Genomic DNA, 27,554 nt, shown 5'->3' with positions numbered 1-27,554 from the left:
GCGATAATGGCAGAGTTGATATAGTCATGGTTCGTGGTTCAAGTTTCCAGAGGTGGAGGTGGCTGAAGAGAAGGGAGTGACATGAAGCATGGCTGAAGCTTTCCTGAAATGGTGGTATGGGAAAGGCAGTCACCAATAAGGCCAGCATGGTCCCAGGGTATGGTCCTGGCGGTGGTCTCACAATAAATCTTTAGATGCAGAACCAAAGTGCCATCAAGTGTCCCCCACTGAGTCCTGAATGTGATTTTCAGTTCAGGCTCCTTGGGGTTGAGCCTTTACTATCAACAGTTCAGAAAGCCTGGTTTTTCCTGATAAACTGATCAAGATTGTCCCCCGAATGGCTAAAGGTGATACTGTTACCACAATCCAGGAGACAGGCCAATTGAGCTGTGGGAGGAGGAAGGTAGAAGCAACAGCCTTAAGGAGGGCAATGACTTCTTTTCCACTCTGAGACTAACTGGAAGCAACCTATCAAAGCCATCTCTGAGCTGGTGCCTCTAAACTAGCTCTCACTCTGAGACTGTAGAGTTGCCCATGTTGACAGGAGGGAGAGTCAGGTAAGACTTCCGTGCAGCAGAAGAGTGCGGGTGTGGCTGCCTGTGTGGCTTTTCCTGTGTTTGTTCCCTTGTGTCATGTCCCTTAAGAAAGTTGTGTTGGACTGTGCTGCAAGCTGCTTGAGGTCTTGGGCACAGAGAACATCGAAAGGCTTGGGAGTGATGACTCAGTTGAATGACAGCTGCACTCAATATCCTCTGAGTTTCTTCTATTCTCTTGACTGGGCCTTGGTTAGAGGTCACAGGACCCTGGCAGTCAGTGATCATGGGACTATGACAGATACATGGATGGCAGCAAGCTGCCATTATGATCAAGGCAGCTTTCTAACCATACCACGGATCTGGTCACCTCCAGCCTGAATTCATGACCTCTGGAGAACAAATTTCAACCAGCTCCAAGTATATCAGGTGAGAAATCAGCCGTTTTCTAACTGAGTTCTCACATCTGGCCATAGCCAATGGAAAGAAACATGGGCTTTGGCCATGTAAGGAAAGCAGTGTTGGCTACAAGGCGAAGCAGCTATGACAACTGTGTTCAGAGACCCTCAGGCTCCCTCTCTTCATGAAAAACCCACCAGGAAGCATCAGGACAGCCTTGGAGACTACAAGCAGTAAGTGACCTCTTTTCCCACAGAGCTCTAACCTTGAAACCAGGCTAACAGGGCCATGGACTTGGTTGTGCTTCTGGTTCCCTCTGCTGTCTCCCTACAGCAGTGAGTCCAGGGCTGGGGGTTTGTCCCACCTGTGTTTGTGAAGCCTTAACTCTGTGGGGCACAAGGGCTGGTTTCGAATTTCTACGGCAAGTGGAACTGCCAGGTTTCTATCCTGGTTAAAAAAGTGACTGGGTTTTCTCCTGGTATCAATAAAAAGTCTGTGAAGTCTATACAATGTCTTCCTGTTTTCTCGGTAAGGTAAGGTTAAAGTCAAGAAGGGACCTGTTCCCCTACAGCAGTGTTAATGATTGCCTTTTGTCCTTTTTAGCCAAAGACCTCAAAGTGTACATGGGTTCGACCTTCTATCAGGCCCTACTACACTGCTATCAGGACACAGTGAAGGTCTAGAAAGGTTATTGGGAGCATTTCTGTACTTTCATTATTCTTTTTTTTTTTTTTTGCGTGGCAATGGGGGTTAAGTGACTTGCCCAGGGTCACACAGCTAGTAAGTGTCAAGTGTCTGAGGCCGGATTTGAACTCAGGTACTCCTGAATCCAGGGCCAGTGCTTATTTCTGTATTTTCAATGGCACTTTTTTTCCTACCTCGTGTTCAATTCTTTCTACTGCATCCCTGAGATCAAAGTAAACACCACTTGACCCATTTTACAGATTTAAAAGGGGAAGCAAGACACAGAACAGGAAGTGACTTGTCCAAGGTACCACTGTGAGTGAGTGGCAGCGGTTAGAGCCAGGATCAGAATTCTGACCTCTAACTTACCAATATTGTGATTTATTTTATTTTTACTTTCAAAAGCTTTATTAATACCTTTTGTTTTTCCAGCCTAGAAATTTCCAGATATCTCCCTGCTCCTACCCTCCAGTGAGTCTTTCCTTGTAATAAAGAAAAAGTTAAACAAAACCACCACAGTGACTACATGTGCATATAAAATTCCACATCTAAAGTCCCTTGTCTCGCCTCCCCCCACCTCCCAGGAAACCAGAAACCACCACCTCCCCAATGAAATAAGAGTAGTACATTCTCCTAGCATCTGGTGATTCATCAGACTAGGTGCCATGTCTACCACCCTTTATGGTTTGCAAAATGAATCTCTGCATTCTCTCATTTGAGCCTCACAACAATATTGTCATGCCCATTTTACAGATGAGAAAATTGAGGCCCAGAGAGGTGGACTTGCTTAGGTTCACACAGCTTATTAAGTGTTTGGGGGCAGTATTTAAATCCAAGGATTTTTGACTCCAAGTCTAGAACTCTGTCCTTTTTTCTTTTTTTTTTGTGGGGCAATAAGGGTTAAGTGACTTGCCTAGGGTCACACAGCTAGTAAGTGTCAAGTGTCTGAGGCCGCATTTGAACTCAGGTCCTCCTGAATCCAGGGCCTTTGCTTTATCTACTGCACCCTCTAGCTGCCCTCTATCCTTTATTCTTAACCTGGGGTTTATGAACTTATTTTTTAAGAAATATTTTGATAATTATATTTCATAATTAGTTTCCTAATTTTCTAATTAATTTCCTTTGTAAGTCTATATATTTTATGCATTTAAAAACATTGTTTTGATAAGGGGCTCATAGACTTCACCAAACTGATTGCCCATGGGGTCCCTGACATAAGAAAGGTTAAGACTTCCTACTCTATGCCATCCTACTTCTGAAAGGTAGTGAGCTCTCCATTTCTGGTGGTATTCAATCAGACAGCACTGCAAAAGGCAGGAATGGGGTAAAGGACATTCCACTGAACAGTATGAGCAAAGGTAGGGGAGTGGAAGTTGGTGGGGGGTATCTGGGAATAGTGAGCTATACAGGTCTTTTTAGAAGGCTCAGCACAACTTTAACCCATGTCAATTCCTCAAGGCCTTAGCTTTCTGATTACACATAAAGAAATCAATTCTTTTCTTTTTGCTTCTGTCTCTCCAGAGCCTAGCACATGGCCTGGCACACGGTAAGTGCCCAAATGCTTTTTGCCTTGAATTGATCTGAAAAACCTGTTGACCCCATCTCTCTGAAAACTAGCCCTCCTCCTAACTTGAACGAAGCACCAGCCCGGGAAGCCCTCTGGCTCTTCGGGACAATCCAGGGGACAGAAGGTAGCTGGAGAATGGCTGCCCCTGGTCCTTGGCTGCTCTGCTGGTACTAAGGTCCCTTCTTGGGAGCAAACAAATCCTAAACCATGTTTTCCCTTCTTCATCTTTTTATTTAAAAAATTTTTTTGCGGGGCAATGAGGGTTAAGTGACTTGCCCAGGGTCACACAGCTAGTAAGTGTCAAGTGTCTGAGGCCAGATTTGAACTCAGGTCCTCCTGAATCCAGGGCCGGTGCTTTATCCACTGTGCCACCTAGCTGCCCCTTCTTAATTTTTTAAAAGGGAAAACCAGAGCAGTGAGCCCAATTGGAAGGCTTTTTTTGGGGGGGAAAGCAAGGCAGCAGCCTTCCTCTAGGCTGACTTCCTCCAGAGCTTGCCCATGAAGGGCTGGGGTAGCCCCTGCATCCTGAAACCTGGCCCTACACCAGTCTCCTACCCCAGAGCTTCTGGATGAGGGTATCTTCTCTCTGGGGAACAGTTAACCCTGCATTCTAGGTGATCCCTCCAGGAGGGCAAACATAGAGCTTGAGGTTTTGCTTTCATGGATAGGGGTGGGGGTGGCAAAGGGAAGGGCTGGGGCTGGGAAATGGCTTGATCTCAGCAGGGCTGAATCATTGATGGCTACTTATGTAATAGCAATGGGGAAAATGGAAGTTCTCCCAATTGGCTGGGCTGGGGGGGGGAATTCATTGTTTTCCTGCCAAATCTGCAGCTTCCTTCATCCTCTTTATGTATGTTTTCCCTGCCTCATCCTCTTTTTTATGCGCCCTTTGCTTTGAACCCTACTCTTCATCTTCTTTTCTCTTTTTCTTCTCTTTTCCCAATTCTTTCCTCTGCCCTCTCTATCCCTTCTCTCCTTCCTTATTGCTAGCTTCTCTCCTCAATCTTCCCTCTCCCTTCTTCTAATCCCTGCATTAAATTTGCTGTGGTCTAGACAATCTCCCAACGAGGTCCCTTGACAACAGCTTCCTGAGTTGCAGAGCAGCACAATACTTGGCCTCCTCTAGTTTAACAATCTATCCCATTATTCTCTGAATCCCTTTACCTATTGTCCTAGGGCAGCTAGGTGCTGCTACAGTGTATAGAGTGCTGGGCCTGGAGTCAGGTAGACTTGAGTTTAAATCTGGCCTCAAGCACTTACTAGCTGTGTGAGCCTGGGCAAGGCACTTAACTCTGTTTGCCTCAGTTTCCTCATCTGGAAAATGATCTGGAGAAGGAAATGGCAAATCACTCTGGTACCTCTGCCAAGAAAAGCCCAAGTGGGGTCAAAAAGGGTCAGATATGACTGAAAACGACTGAAAAACAACAAAAGCTATTACCTTTCCTCTCTCTACTTTCCACCATTAATGTCCTTGAAGGAGTCATCTACCCCAACTGCCCAAATTATCTCCCATTTCCAATTAATTCCTCCATTCCTTGTGAATCAGCTCCTAACCCCACCATTTCATAAGATTGCGCTTTTGAAAATCATCAGCAATCGCAATCGCCAAATCCAGTGGCCTTTTCTCAGTTCTTATCTTTTTGAACCTCTAGGCAGAAGGTGCCACTGTCTAATGAATCTGCTTCTTGAACTCTCACCCTTTGGCTTCACCTATGCTATCTGGTTCTACTTCTTCAGTTGTTTCCCTTTCACTGGCTCCACTTACTCTTCCCACCCTCTAAATGTGGATAGCTCCCAAGGGTCCAGTCTGTGGCTCACAGCTCTTCTTTCTTTATTGTCTCTCCCTTGGACATCTCCAGCTTTATCCCCAGTTCCCTTCCCAAGTTCTAGCATTAGATCACAGGTCTCTAATTGGTAATCAGAGGTCATCTAGTGTGACCCCTGGACTTTTACACATGAGAAAAGTGAGGCTCAGCAGGTTAAGTGTCTAGTGCCACATTTTCAACTGTCTCCTGGATTTACAATCTACTAGACTTGGGACTTTGTGAGGGCAGGGACTGTGTATTAGCTAAACTTTGTATCTCTCCCAGTCACCAGAACAATGCTTTGCACACAGCAGGCATTTAATAGACATTTAAATGGAATTGAATAGAATTGAGGCACCAGTGAGACATCCAGTGGAGGTTTCTTATCTGTTCTCTGGGCTAAGCACCTCCAGCTCCCTCACCATCCTGCTTGCCCTCCTGTGGACTCTTATTTTTTCTTCCTCTGGATTCTCTCCTGACCAGGGCAGACAGAGGAGAGCGGACTCCCTAGTCCTGGACACTCTCAGCATTGCCTAATACTGATCACGCTGAGCCTAGTGCTTTCCAATCTACTATGGAGGGGGTGAGGAAAGGGCAGACCCAGAGTCTGGGAAGGGGAATGGTCCTTTGGTGCTGGTTAAAGCCAAGAAAAAGGTTCCAGGAGGGCTCTTTGGATTTTCTAGATCCTCTCCCTCCACTCTCCCACCCAAATCTGACACTCTTTCGATGTTGTGAACATTAGTGCACGACAGTTGATTCACCCTAGTTAACTACTTTCTTGCTGTTTCTAGTATCTGGGAACCTGGGGCAAGATGGCAGCATCTCAGAGGTAGAAAGGGACCTTAGAGATAATTTTGATCCCCCTTCTGCCCTGTGTAAGAATTTCTGACAAGAAGATATTTGTGTCTGCTAGAAAACCATCAGTAATTGGGAACTCACACCATTATAAGGAAGCCTGTTGTACTGCTAAGCTTGTGATTGTTTGGAAGTTTGCCCTTTTACTCAACTGGATCTATCTCTGTTCCCTCCAGATGACACAGATTGCAACTCATTCATAGCTGTCCATCCCATGTTATTCTTGTATATGCCCTCCCATAGATTCTCCTTTGGCGGTTCTCCCAACAAACCGGAGGCTTTCTGTGCTTTCTCCCGTCTACCTGTCATCCCTTACTCTTGACCCCTGACTCCTGTGTTGGATCTCTTCCATTACAGTGGTGAACACTTTTGGAGAGCACACATCTCCCTGTTTTGTGCCTTGTCTGACTCTCAAATAAATAAAATATTTGTTGACAAAGGTGTTTTGTGGTTCTTTTGGTCTCCCTGTTTTGGCAACTGATTTCTGCTGTAGTCAAACTGAATACAATTATAACACGTGTCAGTGTCATTTCCACTGTCTAATATCCATTTTTCTTTATCAGTTAGTTGTTTGAATAGGTAATAGGTCAGCAGTGTGTTCCAATTGTATGCCATATCTTTTTCTAATTATCATTCTTTTTTCTAGCTTTTTCCTCAAATGAACCTTTGAGCTGATAAGTCAATGATCTGATTAAGGCATGACTTCCACATTGATATTCTTTCTTATATTGATCCCAAACATCCTTCTTTGTACCATTTCTCCCTTACTTCTAGTGAGGACCAATGCAGAATCAATCCCTGCTCCATTTAATATGGAGACAGCCATCATGCCCCCTCTAAGCCTTCTCTTTTCCAGGCTTGCATTTTCATTTTCTTCAACAGAGCATTATATGGCATGAACTCAAGGTCCTTTGCCATCCTGTTTGCCTTTTTCTTTTTCTTTTCTTTTTTTTGTGGGGCATTGAGTGACTTGTCCAAGGTCAAACAGCTAGTAATTGTCAAGTGTCTGAGGCCAGATTTGAACTTAGGTCCTCCTGAATCCAGGGCTGGTGCTTTATCCGCTGTGCCACCTAGATGCCCCGCCCCCTGTTTGCCTTTTTCTAATCTACCTACAGCTTGTTAACATTCTTCCTAAAATGTGACCCCTTCCCAGAAACCAATTCTGCTGGGCAGAGCAAAGGAGAACTGTCACCCCCCTCATTGTATCTACCTTTTCTGCAGTGCCCCCTTCTGTCTAAGTGCTAAACAGGGATCCCCTGGTGATGACTTCCCTTCCCCTGTCAGACACTCCCACTGAAACCCAGCCACTCCGGGTCTCCACCTTGGGACTTTCTCCCTATCTCCCAGGCTTTCCTGAGCCTGCTGGAACTGCCAAACTGTAGGTTCTGAGAGAGCCAGGCCTTCCTTTTTTCACCTCTGCCAATTGGATTTTGATTAGGTTCCATCAATGTCACATCTGTATGACATTTCATGCTCATCAGAGCATCTCAATGGGCCTGGGATGTATAGGCAAAGCTAGCACCAATCTCCCCATTTCACAGAGGAGGAAATGCTTTGTCCAGGGTCACACAGCTAATTAAATATAGAGACAGCTAGAAACTAGGCTTCCCAGCACCCTCTGGCTTGCACAGTCCACCCCATCCCTATGAAATTGGAGGCTGACTTGTAGTTGGACTTTTGCTTCTGGACCCTGGTTTCTTATGGTTCTATCCTTCTATCCATCCTCTGGCCTCTTCAGTTGGGCAAAACTCCAATCAGAACAGTAGGTTCTGCCTTCAAGATGCCCATGGAGGCTGGGGCAGGGCCAAGATGGGGCAATGGTGGGGGCTTTGCCATTCAGTAATTGTGTGACCTTGGCCAAGTCACTAACCCTCTCAGCTTCAGTTTCCTCAAGTTTATATTGAGGGGGTTGGACTAGATAACCTCTAAGGCCCCTTCCAGCCTAAGCCTCTCACCCTATGCCCCACTCTTTCTCCCTTCTGTCAGAATGCCATCCCTGGAAGGAGCTTTGTAAAAAAACATTCTATGTTTTTCTAATTATCAAGTATTTTTTCCCTCCCACTTCCCTCTCCCCCACTGAAAAGCTAGAGAAAATCCTTGTAATTAAGGCTTTGCCACACTAGCCACATGTTAAGGGGGGTCAGGAGCCCTGGGTTCCAAGCCTGCATTGGTCCAGGTGATTCACTATGAAGGCTTGGCCCTTGGGTTAAGGCGATTGTCCCCCAAGTCCAGTCTCCCCATCAGTGAAGCAGGGGTTGGTCTCTAGGGTCCCTCTCTGTCTCTACCATTGCCCTCATGCCCAAGTTAAGAAGCTGTTTGACATGGGGTGTCAGTCTACTGAGAATCTCCTGTGCTATTGCTCAATGGCTCAAGGGGCAGGCAACCCCGGAGAGCAGGCAAGAAAGCAGGAAGCCTTGGTTCCTGGGAAGCCTGGGCCAGGTGACAGTGCTGGGGGCTACTCGGACCATTTCACTGCCTGGGAGCTGGGGTAGGGAAAGGGATGGGTTCCACCCAGGCCTCCTGCCACAGCTGAGCTCAGCATGAAGCTAAGGAGGCCTTTTAAAATATAAAACTGAACCACAAACCCCAGTGGGCGTGTCCTCTTTCTAGCATCAGCTGGAGGTTTTGCTCCCCTTCTGAGGGGGCCACACCAGGGGGTAAGGGGTTGAAAGGGCTGGGGAACCCCCGAGGCCAGGTGGTATGGGCACAATGCCCCCTGGGGGAAGGAGGTAGGTGGCCATCAGGGAAAAAGATCTGCAGTGCTGCCTAGGGGGCCTGGCTGCCTGTGTGCTATTGGTTGGACTCTAATTCTGGGGTTAAGCTGTCCCAGCGGCCCTTCCTTCCTCTACCCTCCTAGCTTACCTATCTAGCTTGCCTCAGTTCCTCCAGATTATGAAAGAGGAAGGGCAGAGAAAAGGGAACAAAGCTAATGGAAGTGGGAGGTATGGGTCAGAATATCAGCTATGGATGCTTAGCAAGAATGGGTACCTGAGCAGCATTGGGTGGGGGAGAAGCCTGTCTGTTCCTGACCATCCAAAAGAGGTCAACTGAAGCTGCTGGATGATGGAGTTGGGAAGACCTGGGTTTGAATTCTACCCTCATACTTCCTACCTGTGTCCTCAGGCAAATTGCTAAGCCTCAGTTTGCTCCTGTATAAAATGGGATCAACAATACCTACCTCATATCAAATAAAATGAGGTAAAGTGCTTTGTAAGACTTAAAGGGGCCATAGTAATGCCAGCTAGCATTATCATTGGGAGAAATAACCCGTGTCTAGAGAAAGGAAAAATCTCTAAGATTTAAAAATATGTGTGGTCATTTCTCCCTTATAGATTTATTTGACTGTGAAATCTATACCCTCTTCTTTTTCACCTGTATCTTTCTTTCTGCTTAGCACATACCATAGAGAGGTAAGGAGAGATTAAGATGGAGGGGCAAGGAGAGGCAGGCTAGGGTGGGGAGGGAAGGATTGAGAGGGACAATGGATCAAGGAGAGAGCCTGGAAGGCCAGCTAGCCAATGGGTGAAAGTAGGTGGGGCTACTTCAGTCCCTCAGAGGAGGATGTTAGCTAGGGGGCAGAAAGAGAGAAGGGATGAAAGCACAAATGGCCTTTTGGAGGGGTGCTGCCCAGGGCCTGGGAGAGGGGGCACTGCCAGTCAGCTGCCAAAAGAGCCTTTGGATACAAAGAAGAAATGTATTGTCCATGGACTTAACCCATTTGCACTGGGGAAATCTGAAGAACAAATGGGATTTCAGTGGAATTCACTGAGGTGCACACCAAGTATCTGGGAAGCCCAAATCTTTTTTTTTTTTTTTTTTTGGTGGGGCAATGAGGGTTAAGTGACTTGTCCAGGGTCACACAGCTAGTAAATGTCAAGTTTCTGAGGCTGGATTTCAACTCAGGTCCTCCTGAATCCAGGGCCAGTGCTTTATCCACTGTGCCACCTAGCTGCCCCCCCCAATCTTGTCTAATGAAGAGAACCTCACTACAGGGATGGTCTGAAAACAGGGAGCTGATAGTTTCTTCTATGGAAGCCCGGGATCTTGCCCCCTCCCTCTAGTGTTGAGGGGAGAGGGTGGGGCCAGAGAAAAACGGGCTTATTTGGGAAAAGGGAACAGCTGTGAATATGCCCACTCTCCATCCTACTTGGCTCCGGGCTAAAGGGAGGTCCTTCCCACTACTCAAAGGTAAGGGCTAAAGGAATGGATGGGTGAGATGAGTGTGACCAGAGAGAAGGGAGTGGGAGCAAAGGGCATCCCGAGCAGCCTCTTTAAGCCCCTCGTACCTCCCCAGCTATGCTCCTTTTATTCCACTCTATACATCCTAGGTTGACTATGGCTTGGACAACACCTTGGAGCTGGAGTATAATTTTTTTTTTGTAAGGCGATTGTGGTTAAGTGACTTGCCCAGGGTCACACAGCTAATAAGTGTCAAGTGTCTGAGGCTAGATTTGAACTCAGGTCCTCCTGGATCCAAGGCCAGTGTTTTATCCACTGCGCCACCTAGCCACCCCAGTATAATTGTTTTTAATAATGATTCACACATGGCTGTTACAAGTCTTGTGAACTAGCACTGGTTCCTGGTCCTCCTTCCCCTCTCCACTTCCCCCTCCCCCCACAAAATCTCTTTTGTAATCAGAAGAAATCAGGCTACAAGGACCCTTGTAGGAGGGGGAAGAGATACTCCTAACCCCAAGCCTTGTACTGATCCCTCCAGATGCTAGGGTTATGCCCCTCAAGACTCCTTGTGTGTGTGTCCACACACACACAACTCTACAGAAGTATGTTATTCACTCTGAATCGAATGGAAGCTCTGTGATGGAGGCCAGGAGGGACTTTTCATTTTCATATTCCTAGAACAGTGCCTGGCACATTGTAGGGCTTTAATAAATGTTTGTTGATTGACTGATTGAAGGCCATCTAGACAAGGGCTGTGAAAGTCCAATAGAAATGGAGGCCACTAATCTTTTTTTTTTTTTTTTTTTTTTTGCGGGGCAATGGGGGTTAAGTGACTTGCCCAGGGTCACACAGCTAGTAAGTGTCAAGTGTCTGAGGCCGGTGCTCTATCCACTGCGCCACCTAGCCGCCCCCGAGGCCACTAATCTTAAACAATATGTTCACTTAGTTTTAAAATGCAATGCTATCTATGTTTGATTGTATTTTTATTCATTTTTGTTAAATATTTTTCAATGACATTGCATTTAATCTTGTTCTGGCTGCTTGGGCAAAGGTGAGCTGTATATTTGACAGCTCTGAACTAGACCAACCCCCCCTCCCCAACACACACCTTGTTTTACAGATGAAGAAACTGAGTCTAAGAGGTGCAGATACTTGCCCAGGGTGACACAGCTGCTAAGTGAGGTCAAATTTGAACTCAAGTCTTCCTGACTCTTGAGTCCAGTGCTCTTAGCCACTGCCTTCTAACTCCAAAACTATCCGTTTTTCGACTGCACCATGATGTCACCAAAGAGTTAAAGTGACCATCAAGGGTAAGTGGACTAGTGCATTCCTTTTCTTTTGTTTTGGTGATGGGGCCAGGGAGGGGGGATAGGAAGTTTAGTATTATGAGTTAATGTGTATGAGACATAAGCTCAGATTTCATCTCTCCTCTCCTCTCCTCTCCTCTCCCTGTCTTTTTCTTTCTCCTTCTCTGTGTCTGTCTCTTTTACTGGCTTAGCTGTCTGTCTCCCCTGTAGGAACTCTCTTAAGCAGATACCAGGGGGTTGGCTTGTGTGGAAGCTAGGGGCCCTTCCAAGCATGGAATCTTGGACAAGTCATTCCGAACTTTGTTCCAGGTACAGCTCTGCTGGGAACGCCTCCTCTTATTTAGCTCCAAATGTTCTCTCTCTCCTGCCCATAAGATGCCTAAATGCCTACATCTGACTGAGCTCTTCCACTAGGAAATGGGATCTTCAGTGGCTCCTATTTTCATGCAAATATATGGACCTAATCGTTCAGTCCTAAACTATCAAAGCTCAAGGGATCCTTGAAAATAATTTGGTCTCATATCTTCTTTTTACAGATGGGGAAACTGAGGATCAGGGTCAGGGAGGACCTTGCCCAAGGACATATATGGAGCTAGTGACAGAGAGTGAACTCAAATGCTAGGGCACTTGCTTTTTATTCCAGGGCCCTTCCCACTAAACCACACTACCTTTTGTCTTTGCATTATCCATTTGGCTAGGCTCAGAGTGCTGAACCCTAAGGAGATAGGCCAAAGAGGGGCAAAGTTTGATTGCGAAGTAAAGTGGGAAAGAGTGGGATGTGGGGGTGGGGAGAAGAAGTCTTCACTCTAGAGGCTGAGAGGACCCCCTGCAGTGCCCAGGGTTGGGCTTTGCACAGAGCAGGCGCATACTCAATGTCTTGTCTTCTGCCACTGTTATGCTGTCCCAGTCCCCTGGGGTCAGTGAGTGGTTGGCCTCTTTTCCAATCACTCATGAATTCCTAATGGGCAGGAGGTCCCTCCCATAAGATCATGGGGTTTGCATCCCTGGCAGAGAGAATGAAAGTGGCACCCAATGAGAGGGTCCTTTTTTGCAAGGTGAGGGAGCAAGGCAGCTTTCAGTGGGGTGTAAGGCTGCTAGCTTGACCCAGGCCATCAGGGGCATTTGAAAGGTGGAAGTGTGTGCAGAATTTTTTTATTATTAGGATGGAAGTTTCTCATGCAGACTGATTTCTTCATTCTTGGAAATTATGTTCCAGCTTCTAGCACACTGTTGTTGCACACAGTATGTGTATAATAAATAATTGATTGAAATATGATATGATCATAAGAGTCTAGATCTAGAGAGGTAATGCAACTCAGAGGCCATTGGGTCCAATATTTTTACAGGAGAGGAAACTGAGGCCCAGGGATTTTAAGTGGCTAGGGCTACAGCTCAAAGGAACCTCAGAGGCCATTTATTTCAACCCTCTCCTTTTCACAGGTGGGGAAACTGAGGCCCAGGAATTTCAAGTGGCTGGGGTGACAGCTCAAAGGGACCTCAGTGGCTATTTATTTCAACCCTCTCCTTTTTACAGGTGGGGAAACTGAGGCCCAGGGATTTTAAGTGGCTAGGGCTACAGCTCAAAGGGACCTCAGAGGCCATTTATTTCAACCCTCTACTTTTTATTGATGGGGAAACTGAGGCCCAGGGATTTTAAGTGGCTAGGGCTACAGCTCAAAGGGACCTCAGGGGCCATTTATTCCAACCCTCTACTTTTTATTGATGGGGAATCTGAGGCTCAGGGATTTTAAGTGACTAGGTCTATAGCTCAAAGGGACCTCAGATGTCATTTAGTCCAACAGTCTCCTTTTTACAGGTGGGGAAACTGAGGACCAGTGATTTTAATTGACTAGGGCTAGAGCTCAAAGGCACCTCAGAGGCCATTTGGTCCAACCCTTTCCTTTTTACAGGTGGGGAAACTGAGGCCCAGGGATTTGAAATGGCTAGGGATAGAGCTGAAAGGGGCCTCAGAGACCATTTATTCCAACCCTCTCCTTTTTACAGTTGGGGAAACTGAGGCCCAGGGAATTTAAGTGGCTAGGTCTAGAGCTCAAAGGGACCTTACAGGCCATTTATTCCAACCTTCTCCTTTTTACAGGTAGGGAAACTGAGGCCCAGGGATTTGAAATGGCTAGGGATAGAGCTGAAAGGGGCCTCAGAGACCATTTATTCCAATTCTCTCTTTTTTATAGGTGGGGAAACTGAGGCCCAGGGCTTTTAGGAGGCTTGCCTAACAAAACACTTAGGATCCTAGATCTGTTCCTGGAAGTAATTTCACAGGCCTTCATTTTCAACCAGTTTTTAGAGAAGAGGCCCTGTAGTCCAACCCGCTCATCTTTCAGTTGTGGCAACAGCGGCCCAGATTTTTTTTTTATTGTTCATCTTCATGTTCATGTGCCCTTCCTGAGTAGAGCTCACCCTCGCTTTCTTCTCAGCTAAGGTCATCTCCTTTTTTGCTCTTCTTCCCTCTCGTTCCCACCCTATTGGTCCAGTTCTTTTCATTTGCCTATTGCCTTTCGTCTCCTTTTCTGCCCTCATCTTCCTTTCTTGTCTCCCTTTGCTTACCATTCTCACCATCTGCTTTGAAAGAATCTTTTCGATGTGTTTTGATTGTCTGTTATTTCCTTTTGGGACCTTAAGTCTTCTCTCTTCCCCACCCCAACTACTGGCCTGTAAGGTGTGATGTGACCAGAAGCCTACTGGATTGAGAAGTTCAGGATTGGGGGTCAAATCCCAGGTCTGTAACTCATTCATTCACTTACCTGGGTGACCTTAACCAAGTTACTTTACCTCTGCTTGCCTGTTTCCTCCCTGGTAAACTGTGGTCCATCAAAACCTACCTCCCAATCTTGTGGTGAACATATGTCAAGGCCTTTGCACAGCATCAAGTGCTATAGGCAGGCAGCTGCTATTATTTGAAACAACATCCCTGAGCAGGTGTGTGGCACTGCAGATGATTGGGCAATTGTGGAAATGTTTGTCTTGATCTTTTTTTTCTTACCTTTGCTCCTCGTTGTCCAGGAGGCCTTCAATTCCAGTTGAGGCCAGTCACAGAAGATGGTCCCTAGTTGGATTTGTTTTGCATGTGCTGTTTTCCCCCTCCCCTTCCCCCTTGTCCCCACTGTCCTACCCATGTAATGTAAGCAGGGACTGGTTTTCATTTTGTGACTAGCAGAAGTCCTTGCACATAGTAGGTGCTTAATAAATGCATGATATGCTTTGCATACCCTGCCTCCCCCCTCCCCAAATGCTGGGCTACATCAATGAGAGGCCTGTGAGGGAACTGAGCTAAACATTAATCAAGGCCTTGTCAGAATTGGAGCTGGGCTCTCTAGTCTCTTGCTCCCTTATGGGTGTTGCATATGTTCCCAGGCTTGTCTAAGCTTTCCATACAGACAATGGCCAAACCCTCTTTCCACAAATACAGTTGATATATTTTCAAGTTCACATCTGATGGGGAATCAAGAAGCGAGGACAACAGTCTCCAAAAGCAAAGTAGCCTTTGCTAAGAAAGGGAAGTGAGTCATTTCACTTATCTCTTCACTTCCCCACAGACTTCCAAGTGGGACTTGAACTCAACCCTGGAAGCAATGTCTACTGACTTCCCTGAGGGACACTGGGAACACTTCCCTGTGTATTCATACATTCCTTTTACATGTCTGTCATGCTAGACTGCCTCCCCGGGACTCTTGGGATGAGGGATTGGCTCAGTTCCTGAGTGCCCAGGAGGGCCCTTGGAGAACTTGTTCCCACCTCCCCTCATCAGCACATAGCCAGTCATTTGTGTACATGTATTATACAACCACATAATAAATTCTTTTTCACTCATTCATTCATTTAACTTGCTCATTCATGTGTTCGACCCCCTCCCTCCGGGCCCCCCCTCCCCCCCGCCCAGGATAATGCCCACTACAAGGTCTTTGTCCCTGTATCGCCAGTGCCTAGCACCATGCCTTGCTTAGAGTAGGCATTTTGTCATTGCAGGTTGGATTGCTGCATTTGGGCTTCCTCACGGTCATAACTTCAGGCACCGAGAAGGAAGAGGGGAAGAGGAGGAGCACTTGAAGGTGTCCTATGTTCTATGTTGTGGGCCAGTCATGGCTGAAGCTGGAGCCAGGCAGACAGCCCAGGTCTGGGCCCTGGGGACTTAGAGGTTCTAGGGGCCCCGCCCATCTGCAGCTGCCTCTGCAGAGTCCCATTCTGTCCACACCCATTCCTCTGCAGGGGAGGGGGCAGGTCTGGCTAGGAGAGCTGCTGGGGGAGAAGAGCCGCCTGCGCAGAAGGAAGGGATGGGAGAGAGGAAGGAAAGGGGGCAGGGCGGGGTGATGAGACACGTAACGGATAGAAAGCGCTTTGCAAACCTGCGAGTGGTCTTTAAAGGCGAGCGAGCGCTTCATAATATACGACTGTTATGGGAGGCTGAGCTGGGTGGAACAGGGCAGAGAGATGAGGGAAGGCAATGGGAGCGGGGGTCGATGGGAGGCAAATGGAAAAAGAATCGGAAGCAATGGCAAACAGGGGAAGTCCACTGCCTGGGACCCTGGCGAGAGCCAACTGTTGACTAGCTTCTACATCCTTTCTGTTCCCTTGAGCACAAAGCGCCCTGTCGCGGGCTAGAAGGGAGGGAGCACACTGTGACTTACCTCCGAAATCAGGCCGGAGACGGACATCGTACCCTTTCAGAAGCCTGTCCACGATCTCTTTGACCTGGGTCATGTTCGCAGAAGTTTCGCTGAAAAAAGACGCTAATGTTAGGGGGGCACGAACCCGAGGGAGGGTTCGCCTCTCTAAAAGGGCGCCGCACTCCTGACATCCGCCTGTCCACAGAGTGGGGGCCACTCCCAACTCCGCCCCCTCCCGCTCCTGCCCCCGCCTTCCCGATCTGGTGGCCGCGACGCAGCCTCCTCCTCCTCCCCCCTCCTTTCTCCTGCCTTCTCCACTTCTCGTGTTCGCCCCTCCTCATTCGCGGTTAATCGGACACAGCGTCTTGGGAAAATGGGGGGGGGGGCTTTCTCGCGACACGCCCCGCTAGGGGACCAGAAAAGAGTTGGGGGGGGCGATCTCCCGCAGTTCCGCCCTAGCCTAGGGTTTGAGGGTCATCTGCCCATGACGTCCTGCCCAAGCGCCCGTCTTCATGTGTGTTTTTTCCTTCTCCCCTCTCCCTCCCATCCCGATTTTTATTAGGCTCCTGAGAAACAAGATCCGCTTTCTGTGTGTGTGAACATGTGTACACGTCTGCATATGTGTGGGTAACTTTTCTGGTAGTTTCCGGCCGCACCCGGGTCCACCTTGGCTCTCCTGCTCCGCAGTCACACTTCTCTCCTCTCCAGGCAGGCTTTTGGACACCGTTCATGTGGCTAGTTCTCCTCGTTTCCTCCCACCTGTTTTTGCATTTCTCTGTATACCCCAAATCAACTGCTCCTTTCCCCTCTTCCCCTCCCCTCTTTCTCCTGCTCTGGTCTATACGGGAGATTTATTTCCCTTTATGTTGTGTTTTCTTCAGGGAGTTCTAGGGAGAACTGTTTTACTAGCGTCTCTAGCATCGTTCCCCCCCCCCCCCGCCCCCATCAGCTTTGGCTGATAATTGCCAGGATAATTAGCCATTCTCTCCTATGAGCAGAGCCATCCCAACTAGGGAGGCTGGGATAGACTGTGTGTGCCCGCTTCTGTCTTTGCGCTACTGTGCCCGATTATGTGTGAACTTCCCACCGCCTGGGATTTCTGAGTTCTTAAGATCTTTTGGGGGCTGAGAATGGCTAGGGTGCCATTAACTGCCGTTAAACAGCAAAACAGGAGCTGGTGTACTGGAGGCAGTAGAAGGAAGAGCAAATTCGACCCTCACCCTCATCCCCAGGAGTGATGATTGCATCCTTTTGCCTTACAGGCAGCTGTTTTTTTTTTTTTTCAGGAACCTGGGGTCCTCATACCTTGGATGCTATTTCCCCCTCCCCTCAATGCTGGAGAACAGTCTTCCATCCCTAGCCACATTTTTCAAAATACACTCTTCTTTTGCCAGTCTGGGTCCTCTAATGCTGCAATGCCACGTTCCTATTGCTAGCCTTGGCATCAGAATAGGGTTGAGGATTTTGTTGGCAGATCCATATATCCTGATTGCCATTGTGCACATGTATGTTGTTGTATGAATCTGTGACAGAACTGTGTTTATGAATGTCTAAAAGTATATGACAAGTACACAGCAGAGAGGCTTCTGTCCTTGGAGAATGTATTTATCCAATTACCCCACTATATCAGGATCTTTAGGCACACTGCTTTCTTTTGGGGAGTAGAAGCATTTGTGTTTACTGGTTCTGTTTGCGTGTCTGAATCTGGGGTGTGTGTGTGTGTGTGTGTGTGTGTGTGTGAAGAGGGGGAAGGAGACATTGACATTGGCTCTGTATTCTGAATCTAGGTAGGTGGGTAAGGGTATGTGTATGTGTGTGCATTTTGCATATTCATGTAGTGGGTTAGGGTTAGGGTTAGAGTTAGAGTTAGAGTTAGAGTTAGAGTTAGGGTTAGGGTTAGGGTTAGGGTTAGGGTTAGGATTAGGGTTAGGGTTAGGGTTAGGGTTAGGGTTAGGGTTAGGGTTAGGGTTAGGGTTAGGGTTAGGGTTAGGGTTAGGGTTTCTTGAAAAATAAGGCTTAACCTAAAGCTCAGGATATATCTTCATTTGTGTGAATGACAACTGAATCTTTCCTGAGCATCTTAGCATCATCTGTTGATCAGAAGAATTAATATGATTTTCCTGCCTTGTATGTGCATTCTGGATGCGTATGTTTGCAGACAGTAGCTCTGCCTGTTTCCATCTTTGTGCCCAATTATTTATTTATTTTTTCCATTACCTTCAGGTATATACTTACGGCTGGATTTGATCAATAATTCAGCGTTGTCATGCAGAAAAATGAACTTTGGAGTGCTCCCACAGTCGACATTTACATGAATTGTTCATAAATAGATAGGGGGACCCCGAAGCTATTTCCAAGATTCCTCATTTCAATAGTGTATATGTATTTGATCAACCCGTGTTTATTGGTCCCGGGATGTATATACATATATATGTATATATCACCTTTGTACTTGGATATTTTTCCTACCTATGCAAGTAGAATTCTTAATTTAAGGGATCTAAATGGCTTACTTAATAGTAATAGTCTTTAATAAGACTCCACTTGCACCTTCGAAACCTGTAGCCTTGCATAAGGAAAGTCTGCATTCAGGAAGCCGTACTAATGATTTTGGTGCGGTGGTGGAGGTGGGGGGGGGCAACCCTACAAGGAGCGCGGATGCGCCCAGAACCCCGCCCCTACAGAAACGCCAAGACAGTTCGTCAGAACCCAGGTTGTCAAGGTGCCAAGGAATCAGTGCTGTGAAAGCGCTGACTCCCCCCCCCCCGTCCCCCGCCCCCCGCCCATCACACCAGGATCCGTGCTGCGGCTAGGGAAGCGGTTCTATCTTGTGTTTATTAAGCGGCAGTTCACCCAAGAATCCGCCTCCACACACATACACACGTGAAATCTGCCCCTGTCTGCTAGCCACCACCTGTTCATTAGTGCCGTGGCTACAGCCCTTGTTTTTTTTTTTTCACAGCTTGGGCTTTTGGACAGTAATAATTGGCCATTATCGATTTCTGGAGACGAGGGGTGTCTTTAGACACGCACCTGTGTACGCAGCTATATGGTCTAATGTGGATGCGCACGGGCAAGTGTGGGTGGGTCAAAGGCTTGCCCGAGTATGCGCGCGGTGTGTGCGTTTGCGCATATGTTCGGGCACTGCAGTAACAGGTTCAAATGGTTGAATTTACACTCCCCCCCTCCCATATCCCCCCTCCTCCTCCCCCCTCAGGCTAGTGGGCACACCCCACTCCCCCCTCCCTTTCTGCGTCTGTGGGCGCCACCCGTGTGTGTGTGTGTGTGTGTGTGTGTGTGGGGGGGATCTCTGCGCTTTTGCGCAGGGGCTGCAGAGAGACTGCAAGTGCGCGGGGGGGGGCGTATATGCCTTTTTTTGGGGGAACTCGCGCGTTTCTGGCTATAACGATAAGATTAGGGACCCCGTTTTTCCCTGGAGCTGGATTGCGCGGCTATTCCGCTTTCTGGCTCCTTTTCCCCTCTCCCCCGCCCTAAGACCCACAACGGGGTCTGGGGGCTAGCTGGCTTGGCGGGACCTTATTTCCCCGGTCCGCGCCCCCTCCTCTGCCCAGGGTCCCATTCCCGGCCCCGTGGGCCACCTTACCTTTGCGCGCGGCCGGCGAGACAAAGCAGCGCGAGCGCAGCCAGCATTCCGCTCCACCTGTGCGCCAACATCGTGCCGCCTGCGCCGGACAGGCACGAGGAAGGGGAGACAGGGTCAGACGGGCACGGCGGCGGCGGAGAGCGCTTCGGAGCTCTCTTGGGCGGGAGATCCCTAGCCTGCACTGACGGGGCGAGGGGAGGGGGAAGGGACGGGGCAGAGGCTGGGGCAAGGCAGGGAGAACCCCCGAAAGGGATGTAGCCCTCGCTCTCCGACTATCTCTGTCTGTCTCCGTCTCTGTCTCTGTCTGGCGGGGAAGGAGCGCTAGGTTTAGCGTCGTTTGGGGTTGGAGGCGAAGGGAGAGATTCCCGGGGAGAAGAGGAGGAGGAGGAGGAGGAGGAGGAGGAGGAAGAGGAAGAGGAGGAGGAGGAGGAGGAAGAGGAGAAGAGCTGCTTCTCCCGAGGGGCTCAGCACGGGCTCGGGAAAAGGGTTTCGGATGTACCGAGGGACAGGGAAAAGGGTTGGAAGCCCTGCCCTGTCCCCCTGCCTTCCGTTACCCCTGCTTCCCAGTCTGCTTCCTAGCCTTCTGGTCTCTGCTGCCGACCGCCTGCCCGCACCCTCCGATCTAAGAGCTCTCTGCCTCTTGCCTGCAATTTTGCTACCCGGGTTCTGCAGACGCAGTGTGACTGGGGCTGCCCACCTTCTGAGACGACGAAGCAGAGAGCGAGGGGAGGGGACTAAAAAGGAGGGAGGGTGGGAGGGAGGCGGGAGCAGATGGGAGGGGGAGCAGGAGGAGGAGCAGGCTGAGTTATCTGGCGACACAGTTTGCTTCCAGATTTTCAGCCCCCCCTTCCCCTCCTCTTTGTCTCGCCTCTCCCCCTCCCTTTGGGGTCTGGCTTTGCGCGTCGGGGTGCTAGGATGGCGCTTTTGCTATGACTGCGGCTCTTGCAGCTGCGCCAGGGGCTGAGGGAAAGGGTGCTCAGCGAAAGGGGGCCCCGATCCCCTTCTCCCTCCCTCCCCGACAAGGGGGAAAACCACGGCTGCGGGCACAATGGCTACCAAAAGCAAAATTGCCTTTCTCTTGTTGCTGCAGCTTCTGTGGAGTTTTTCTGCTCCTTGCCAAGTCACAAAGGGTGGGGGGCCAGGGAAATGGAGAGAGATGGAGTTTGCAGATTACCAAAAAAATATCTGGGCAAATTGCGAACCTCACGTCATAGCTGACACCATTAAACCCTACTAGGTTGGAAGGGGTTTGGGCAGGAGGGAGGTTTGATTGTGAGACTTTGGAGAATTGGGGGTTTGGGGGTGCCCTTTGGGAAGCTAGGGAAGGAATTTGGAACTGCAGCCACGACCGCCAACCAAGTGCACTCCCAGCTTTTCACCGCCCTTTTCTGCTCAACAACTAGAGCTCCCAGCCCCTGCCTGCCTCTAGAAGATTCTAAGGGACCCGCCCCCCTCCCCAAAGGCTCTCCTGGCATGGGGAAGGGGCAGTGAGCAGGAATCTTCGTCCTTCCAGAGCCAGTAACTGGGCGGTTGGGCAAAGGCAGAACTGGTAGGGGCCTGCAATTCCTCTGAGTGATGGCAGCCACAAGTGTAAACTCATGAAGCTCTGCCTTTGGCCAAGTGCTAGGAAGCCTGGCTGCCACTTGGAGGGCAGTTTCAACCAGCAGAGACCAGATGGAAACCTCTTAGCAGAAGCAAAGGCTCACCTGATGTCCACCCAAGGACCCCTAGAAACTACAGGCAAAGACTGAGGCAGGGTTCAGCCCCAGCCTCTTGGATCCCTAAGACCAATCTGCCAGCCTGTGAAGCTGGCATAGATATTCATGCTTGGTCATCACCCATAGGAGCTTCATTGGTAAGGATTAAAGGGGCCCCCTGTCCCCCTCTTGTTCTCTTCTTCCCCTTTGTTAGCCTCAGACTCAGATACAGTGGATCTGGAAATTACACAATGTCAGAGCTGAAAGGAAACTAAAAGATGATCAAGTCCAACCCTCCCTCCCTCCTTTTACAGAGAGGGAAACTGAGGCCCGGTGTTGTGAGTGACTTGTTGGAGGTTACAGGGTTCATTAGTGGCAGAACTGGCACTAATGGCCAGGTCTCTTGAATCCCACGCCAGTATTTTCTCTGAGTTAAGGTAAGGAAGTCTCTCACTCATTCCACCAGACAGACATTCATGCTTTAGTGGCTTCTGTGTGGCCAGACGCTTACTCAATTGGTCAGCAGGGGGCGCTGTACAAAGAGACTAGAATGCTACAGGCTGCAGATAATTTTGTGTGTGTGTGTGTGTGTGTGTGTGTGTGTGTGTGTGTGTGTGTGTGTGTGTGTGTGTTGCTAAGCAGGGGCCACTACAGCCCTGCCCAATTTTTGCCGCAGATTGCAAGTGAGCATCCTCTAACTGCTAGCCTTGGAGAGAGATGGGGAGGGGAAACAAACTCTTTGCTTCTTGCCTCTCTACCCATAGAAGGGGTAATCCCCTTTTTTCTTTTCTGTTTTTTGGGGGGGCTATAGAGTAAAACCTCCATTTAGCAGAATCCATAATTGGATTAAAACATTTTCAAGCATCTCACTTTAGGAGAAAGGAGCAAATGATGCTAGATCAAGCTCACATTGGAGATTTTAATAAAAAAAAAAGAGGCCAATGACCAGTGAATGAGTGAGTGTATGTGTGTGTATGTGTTAGATGGGGGGAGTCAGAGCACATCTGTCCCAACCTTTTGCTCCTTTCCTGCTTCCATTCAGGGTCCTGGCCTCTGAAGATTCATGCTTGGAAAGATGATCATCGCCCTCTCCCCTTCTGAGAGTAGTAGTAGTAGTAGTAGTAGTGTCAGCCATGTTCACTAGACTATTCTGTGTTTACAGAGACTAGAACATGACTAATACATTTTTTTTTGGTGAGGCAGTTGGGGTTAAGTGACTTGCCCAGGGTCACACAGCTAGTAAGTGTTAAGTGTCTGAGGCCAGATTTGAACTCAGGTCCTCCTGACTCCAGGGCCGGTGCTCTATCCACTGCACCACCTAGCTGCCCCACATGACTAATACATTTTTAAAGGGTGAAGGCAAAAAGGATTTCAGATTCATCTACAGCTGGCCAGAACATTCAATTAGCCGTAAGTCCAAACCCTGTCCACTCACCCTCCCCCCAATCCTGGGATATTTTGGGGAAATGAGGTTTGAGTACATATTTTTGCCTGTTGTAGTAGTCAGATTAGGGCTATCTGGAAGCCTCAGGGACCAAGTCATCCTCAAAATTTGAGCTTTTCTTTATAGCTGAAGATTTAAGGACTAAGATTTTTATATATTAACCACTCTGAGTGGAGAATTAAATATACACACTATGCTTCCCTTTCTGCCCCCCACCACCAGTGGAGGACTGAACACATTGGGATCTTTTTTTGATGACTGTGGGCAATATGAACAGTACTATAATGTGGGGGTGCTCTTAGGGACTTTGGGGGTGTGTAGGGCATTATTCAATGCTTTTCCCTTTATTTCTACTACACTCCTTTGCTGATGTGATCCACTTCAGGGCCCCAACTTCTACCTTTCCTGTCTTTCTTCTTTTACAGATTCACGACATCTCCAAATCGGAAAAGTCCCTCACTGGTACCATCCCTTGCTCAGGTTATCATGAGGTTTACTCTCCAAATAAGCAGTCCACTTCGTACCCAAGTTTGAATCCGGTCTGTGCCATCCCTCTCCCCAAAGACGTCCAATGAAGAGGGACCTGCTACCTCCAAAGGTAACCAATTTCCTTTCAGTTAACCCTCGTTATTAGGAAGTGTTTTTCTTAGGTGGGGCTGAAATTTGTAACTACCTTCTCTTCCCCTTAGAGAAAAGGCAGGACTACTCAACCTAATTTGTTTTTTGGGGGGTTGTTTGTTTTTACCAAGGAGAATAATCTTCTGACTGGGGAAGGCTAGAATAACATTGATTAACTGGGAATTGAAACCCAATACAGGTGAGGTGATAAGATCACCTATCTACTCACAAGAAGTGCAAGGCAGCAGGCCCTCACAAACTAAATTTGAGGAGATGGAAAGAACCACTGTGTGATGGCTGAGACACTGAGAATGGTCTTTGAAAAATCATGGAGACTCAGATGGGTGCTACAAGGGTAAAGCTAGGTAAATGTTTCCCAATAGGAAAGAGGATGTGGAAATCAATTTCCTCTGAAATTTGACAAGTGAAGGAGTTGAAGTCGAGAATCTTTGAGTACCCTTCAGTTCAGACATCTTACTATTCTCATTTCTAAGGTCCCTTTGTATACCCCATCTAAGCTGCAAGAAGAGGATTTTAATGGAGGGAGCAGCCACATATCACACATGGGGAATTATTGTTCTTGTCCTTGGGAAACTACTCTAGGATCCAGAGTTCTACCATTAAGTCTGGTTCCTGTCTAGGATGCAGGTGAGCTGATGGCAGATCATTTTTCCAACCCTGCTTCCCCCTCCCGATTACTGTTTGTGTGAAGAGGCCTCTGAATCACAAGTTAAGGGGATGGAGGAGCAATAAGGGCTGAAATGGCCTTGCAATTTAGGCTGGTTTGGCTTCTTATTTGCCTGTTTATCAGAATGTCTTGGTGGAACATACTTGAACTAAAAAAACCCTAGCAAATTGTGTGGCATACAAAGAACTTTAAACTTGGAGTCACAAATACCTTGGCCCCTCCTCCTGATGTTCCAGAGAATCAGGGCCCTCCTGCTTTCTTTTGTAATTATTGAAAATACATCATATATGCCCCCCTCCAGTTTCAATGAGGCCTAATATACAGAGGGAGGGAGGGAGGAGGAGGAGGGGGAAAGGGGAAGGGGAAAAGGATTGTTTCCTGCCTTTTGAGGTTGCCTGACATGGAAGAAACAGAACACCTGGGTTCTAATCCCACCTCTGCCATTTGCTAATTGAGGAATGTTTGGCAAGCCCCTGCTATCTGAGCCTTAGAATCTCCACCATGAAATGGAGAAAGTAAGGGTGGTGCTAGCTTCTCTCCCCTGGTTGAGGTGAGCTAAAGATCTTGTGAATAAAAGAGTGAAAAGGCATTTATTAAGTATGTAGTATGTGCCAAGCACTTGGAATATAAAAGAAATAAAGATGATCCCTGATTAAAACCCTACAGAAATGGAAGATGTTTTTCAATCTGGGACGTTAGAATTGGACTTCGCTAAGACAATTTCTCAAGGTCCTTGAAGGGGAAGGAGGGAAAAGGAGGGGGATAGTGTTTGGATTGTAGGGGAACATCTTCCCTGTTATTACTAATCAGGGGACTGCTGCTTGATAATCTGAGCCTTCTGTGGACTAGAGTGAAATTAATTTTCCTCTAAGAGCTACATGTGGCATATACCACATCAGGGCTGAGATGGTACCCGACTCTGAAATGCTGTCAGCAACTGATCTCAGAGGTGAGGAGGGGTGGGAAATGAGCTTCTGTGTTTTTCCTGATAGAAATCCAGTGAAAGAGGGACTTTTGCTGCTTCCCTCCTTGTCCGTTCCCCATGTAGACACTGGGAACAGAACACAGAGGGGGTCCCTGGAATACCCTGTTGTTATTGTTTGGGGCTAAAAACACCTAGGGAGCTCTTTGGCTTCACTAGGAACAAAATGTTTACAATCTATTGCGATGCAGATTATTGGAGCGAATTCTCTCTCTCCTCTCAGCCTCAGTTTCCTACTCTCTCCAATGAGGAGCCTGAATTAGATGACTTTCAAGGCCTTTTCCAGTTCTGATGGTGTGGGATTCTCTGGCTCCTACATTCCAGTGGATTTGGGAATTCAATTGTCCAGTTTAATGTTATTCTCCTTCTTTCCTCTGCCATTTCCTTGTAACAGACTCCCAGTTCTCCAGTTTAGGGGGGAGGGGAGAACATACAGGACTTCATTAGAGATGGCTGAAGGAAGGTGGAAGTTGGGGGTGGCATTGATGGAGAACTAAAGTGGGGTGATGGCCAGGAGGAACAAAAGGAGGGAGGAAATGGGGGACATAGGAATAGCTAAACCAGGGGAAGGAAATTAGGAAAGAGAGGAGAGCCAGGAACACTGATGGGCTTGCTGACATCTGGGGGGAACTGGGTGTTCTGGGCTGCCTGAAGCCAGAGTAGGCTGACAGAGGAGGTGGGAAGGAGGATACTTGAGGACAGAGGTTGGGGTGGTGCTTGATAGTATTCTATGTGAAGGACAGTTGTCTATCCTAGTAGTCACCATCATGGCAGGCATGGGTTGGCCCTTTTCTAGAAAGTTTCTAATAAGGATTTCAATGGTAGAGTATGATTGTCTAAGGAAGTACTCATGTTCCACAAGCTACACAGATCATCTTCCTCTTGGCGTATGCAAACCTCAGTTTGGGAGATGGGAATGTAAAACATGTGGATCCCTCAGTTCTGTGTCTTTGCCCTTTCCCCAGTTGATACAGCCTTCAGTGTACCCTGAAATCTGAATACCAGGCCCCAGAGGGACCCTTGTTGACTTTAACTCCTGATCCTGTGTTCCATGTGCCACCTTCTTTTCAGGACCCTTATAAATCATGTACATATTGTAGCCACCCCCTTCCCTAATAGAATGTGAGTTCCTTGAGAGGAACTATTCTTGGTTTTGCCCTAGCACCTGGCGCAATGCCTAAAATGCCCTTTCCCTTCTCAAATACTCTTAGTCTGCATCTCCCCTTTGCCCTCATCACTCCTTCCTCCCTTCTACTTTGAATTACATTTAGTTCATGTTATATCCCTCCCTCCAAAGAATGCATGTTCTTTGGTGGGTGGGGATTATTTCCCTTTTTTGGTCTTTATACACAATAGACACTTAATAAATGTAGCATTTAGGATGAGGAGTGACAAGAAGCCTAGTGATGTCAGACCAGAGTATTGTGTGTTACTTGGGAGTGGGCAGAGCTACGAGTCACACAGCTAACAGAGCCAAGGTGCAAGGGACAAATCTGGAGTCAGAGATTTTGTACAGATTTTTTCTGTGTACATATTTCCCACCAGTACAATGTAAGCTCCTTGAGGGGAGGGACTATTGTATTTTTGTTTTATATATGCAGCAGTTGGTTGGACAGGTGAATGAGAATTAAACTTGCCTAAAATTCCAACCATCAGTGCCTTGTTGGGAGTGGGGTGCTGTTACCTCTTGGGAGAAGGAGGCCTTCTATGAGGTATGCCTGTGTTGAGAAATGGAAGCTAGCAATTCACTAGATGGCAGAACTTCTAGCCATCCAGTGCAGACTTGGGCTTTGTCCCAAATCTCTATGGGCAGAATTGGTTTGTCCACCCAGGTTTCTTTGCCATGTAAACCCTTGTTGTCTGAATCCACATTTAATGCATTCCTCTAAACCTCTCTGTCGCTCCTTGCATCATCTCCTATTTTCTTCTTGAGTACTCCCTCCATTAAAAAAATCCAATTTCTCAGTCAGATTTTCCCCATTTCTTCAGTCTGGACTCCATGTTATATAAACACAAATCTGTGGAATGTTACAGCAGGCAAGTACCTTGGAGAGCGACTCCAGTCCTCTCATTTTATGGATGGGGGAACTGTGGCCCAGACACTGAAAGCTACTTGCCTAAGGTTACAAAGTGACTTAGCAGCAGAAGGTGAGTCTCTTCTGCCTCCCAGCCCCAATGTTCTTTTTATTACAGCCCACTGGCCCAAGGGAGGCTGGGGTAAGAAGAATGTCTTACACCTGAGACTTGAAAAACGATAATTGAGACCCATTGTGACTGACAACAAGGGAAATGAAAATCATGCAAGCCAGAGAGAAAATTCTCTATAGTACTAAATGATTCCTAAGTAGCTAGAATTTATCCAGCTAAATAGTGGAAGGGATGGTTCAGACTGGAAGAACCTGGCTGACAGAGGCAGCCTGTCACCATTCTGTCAGCATGATATATTTTTCAGACCCCTAAGGAAGAGCTGCACTGGGAGTTGGAGAGCAGGTCTGGTCAGCATAAAGTAAGACTACCAAGGTCTCAAGAGGAAGGTGCATGGATGCAGTCCACACCAGGTGACAGCTAGA

General features: G+C 47.9%; 1 protein-coding gene across 3 annotated transcripts in view; it reads right to left on the bottom strand.

The window, feature by feature from the left end:
* GABRQ (gamma-aminobutyric acid type A receptor subunit theta) overlaps nt 1-20,270 on the bottom strand; it is a 71,135-nt gene extending 50,865 nt beyond the window's left edge. Inside the window, exons 1-3 of one of the 3 annotated variants that reach the window (XM_043973812.1) lie at nt 20,253-20,270; nt 19,556-19,634; nt 15,973-16,061 (exon numbers count right to left, since the gene is read on the bottom strand). In XM_043973812.1, coding sequence (XP_043829747.1) covers nt 15,973-16,061; nt 19,556-19,626 — 160 coding nt within the window. In that variant the 5' untranslated portion in view covers nt 19,627-19,634; nt 20,253-20,270. The other 2 variants (XM_043973811.1, XM_043973813.1) reach the window with 2 other exon arrangements.
* Nucleotides 20,271-27,554: the final 7,284 nt, after the last annotated feature.

Source organism: Dromiciops gliroides, chromosome X (assembly GCF_019393635.1).
Source record: "Dromiciops gliroides isolate mDroGli1 chromosome X, mDroGli1.pri, whole genome shotgun sequence".
Taxonomy (NCBI): domain Eukaryota; kingdom Metazoa; phylum Chordata; class Mammalia; order Microbiotheria; family Microbiotheriidae; genus Dromiciops; species Dromiciops gliroides.
Note: the sequence above shows the minus strand (reverse complement) of the source record. Positions and strands in the feature narration are given on the sequence as shown.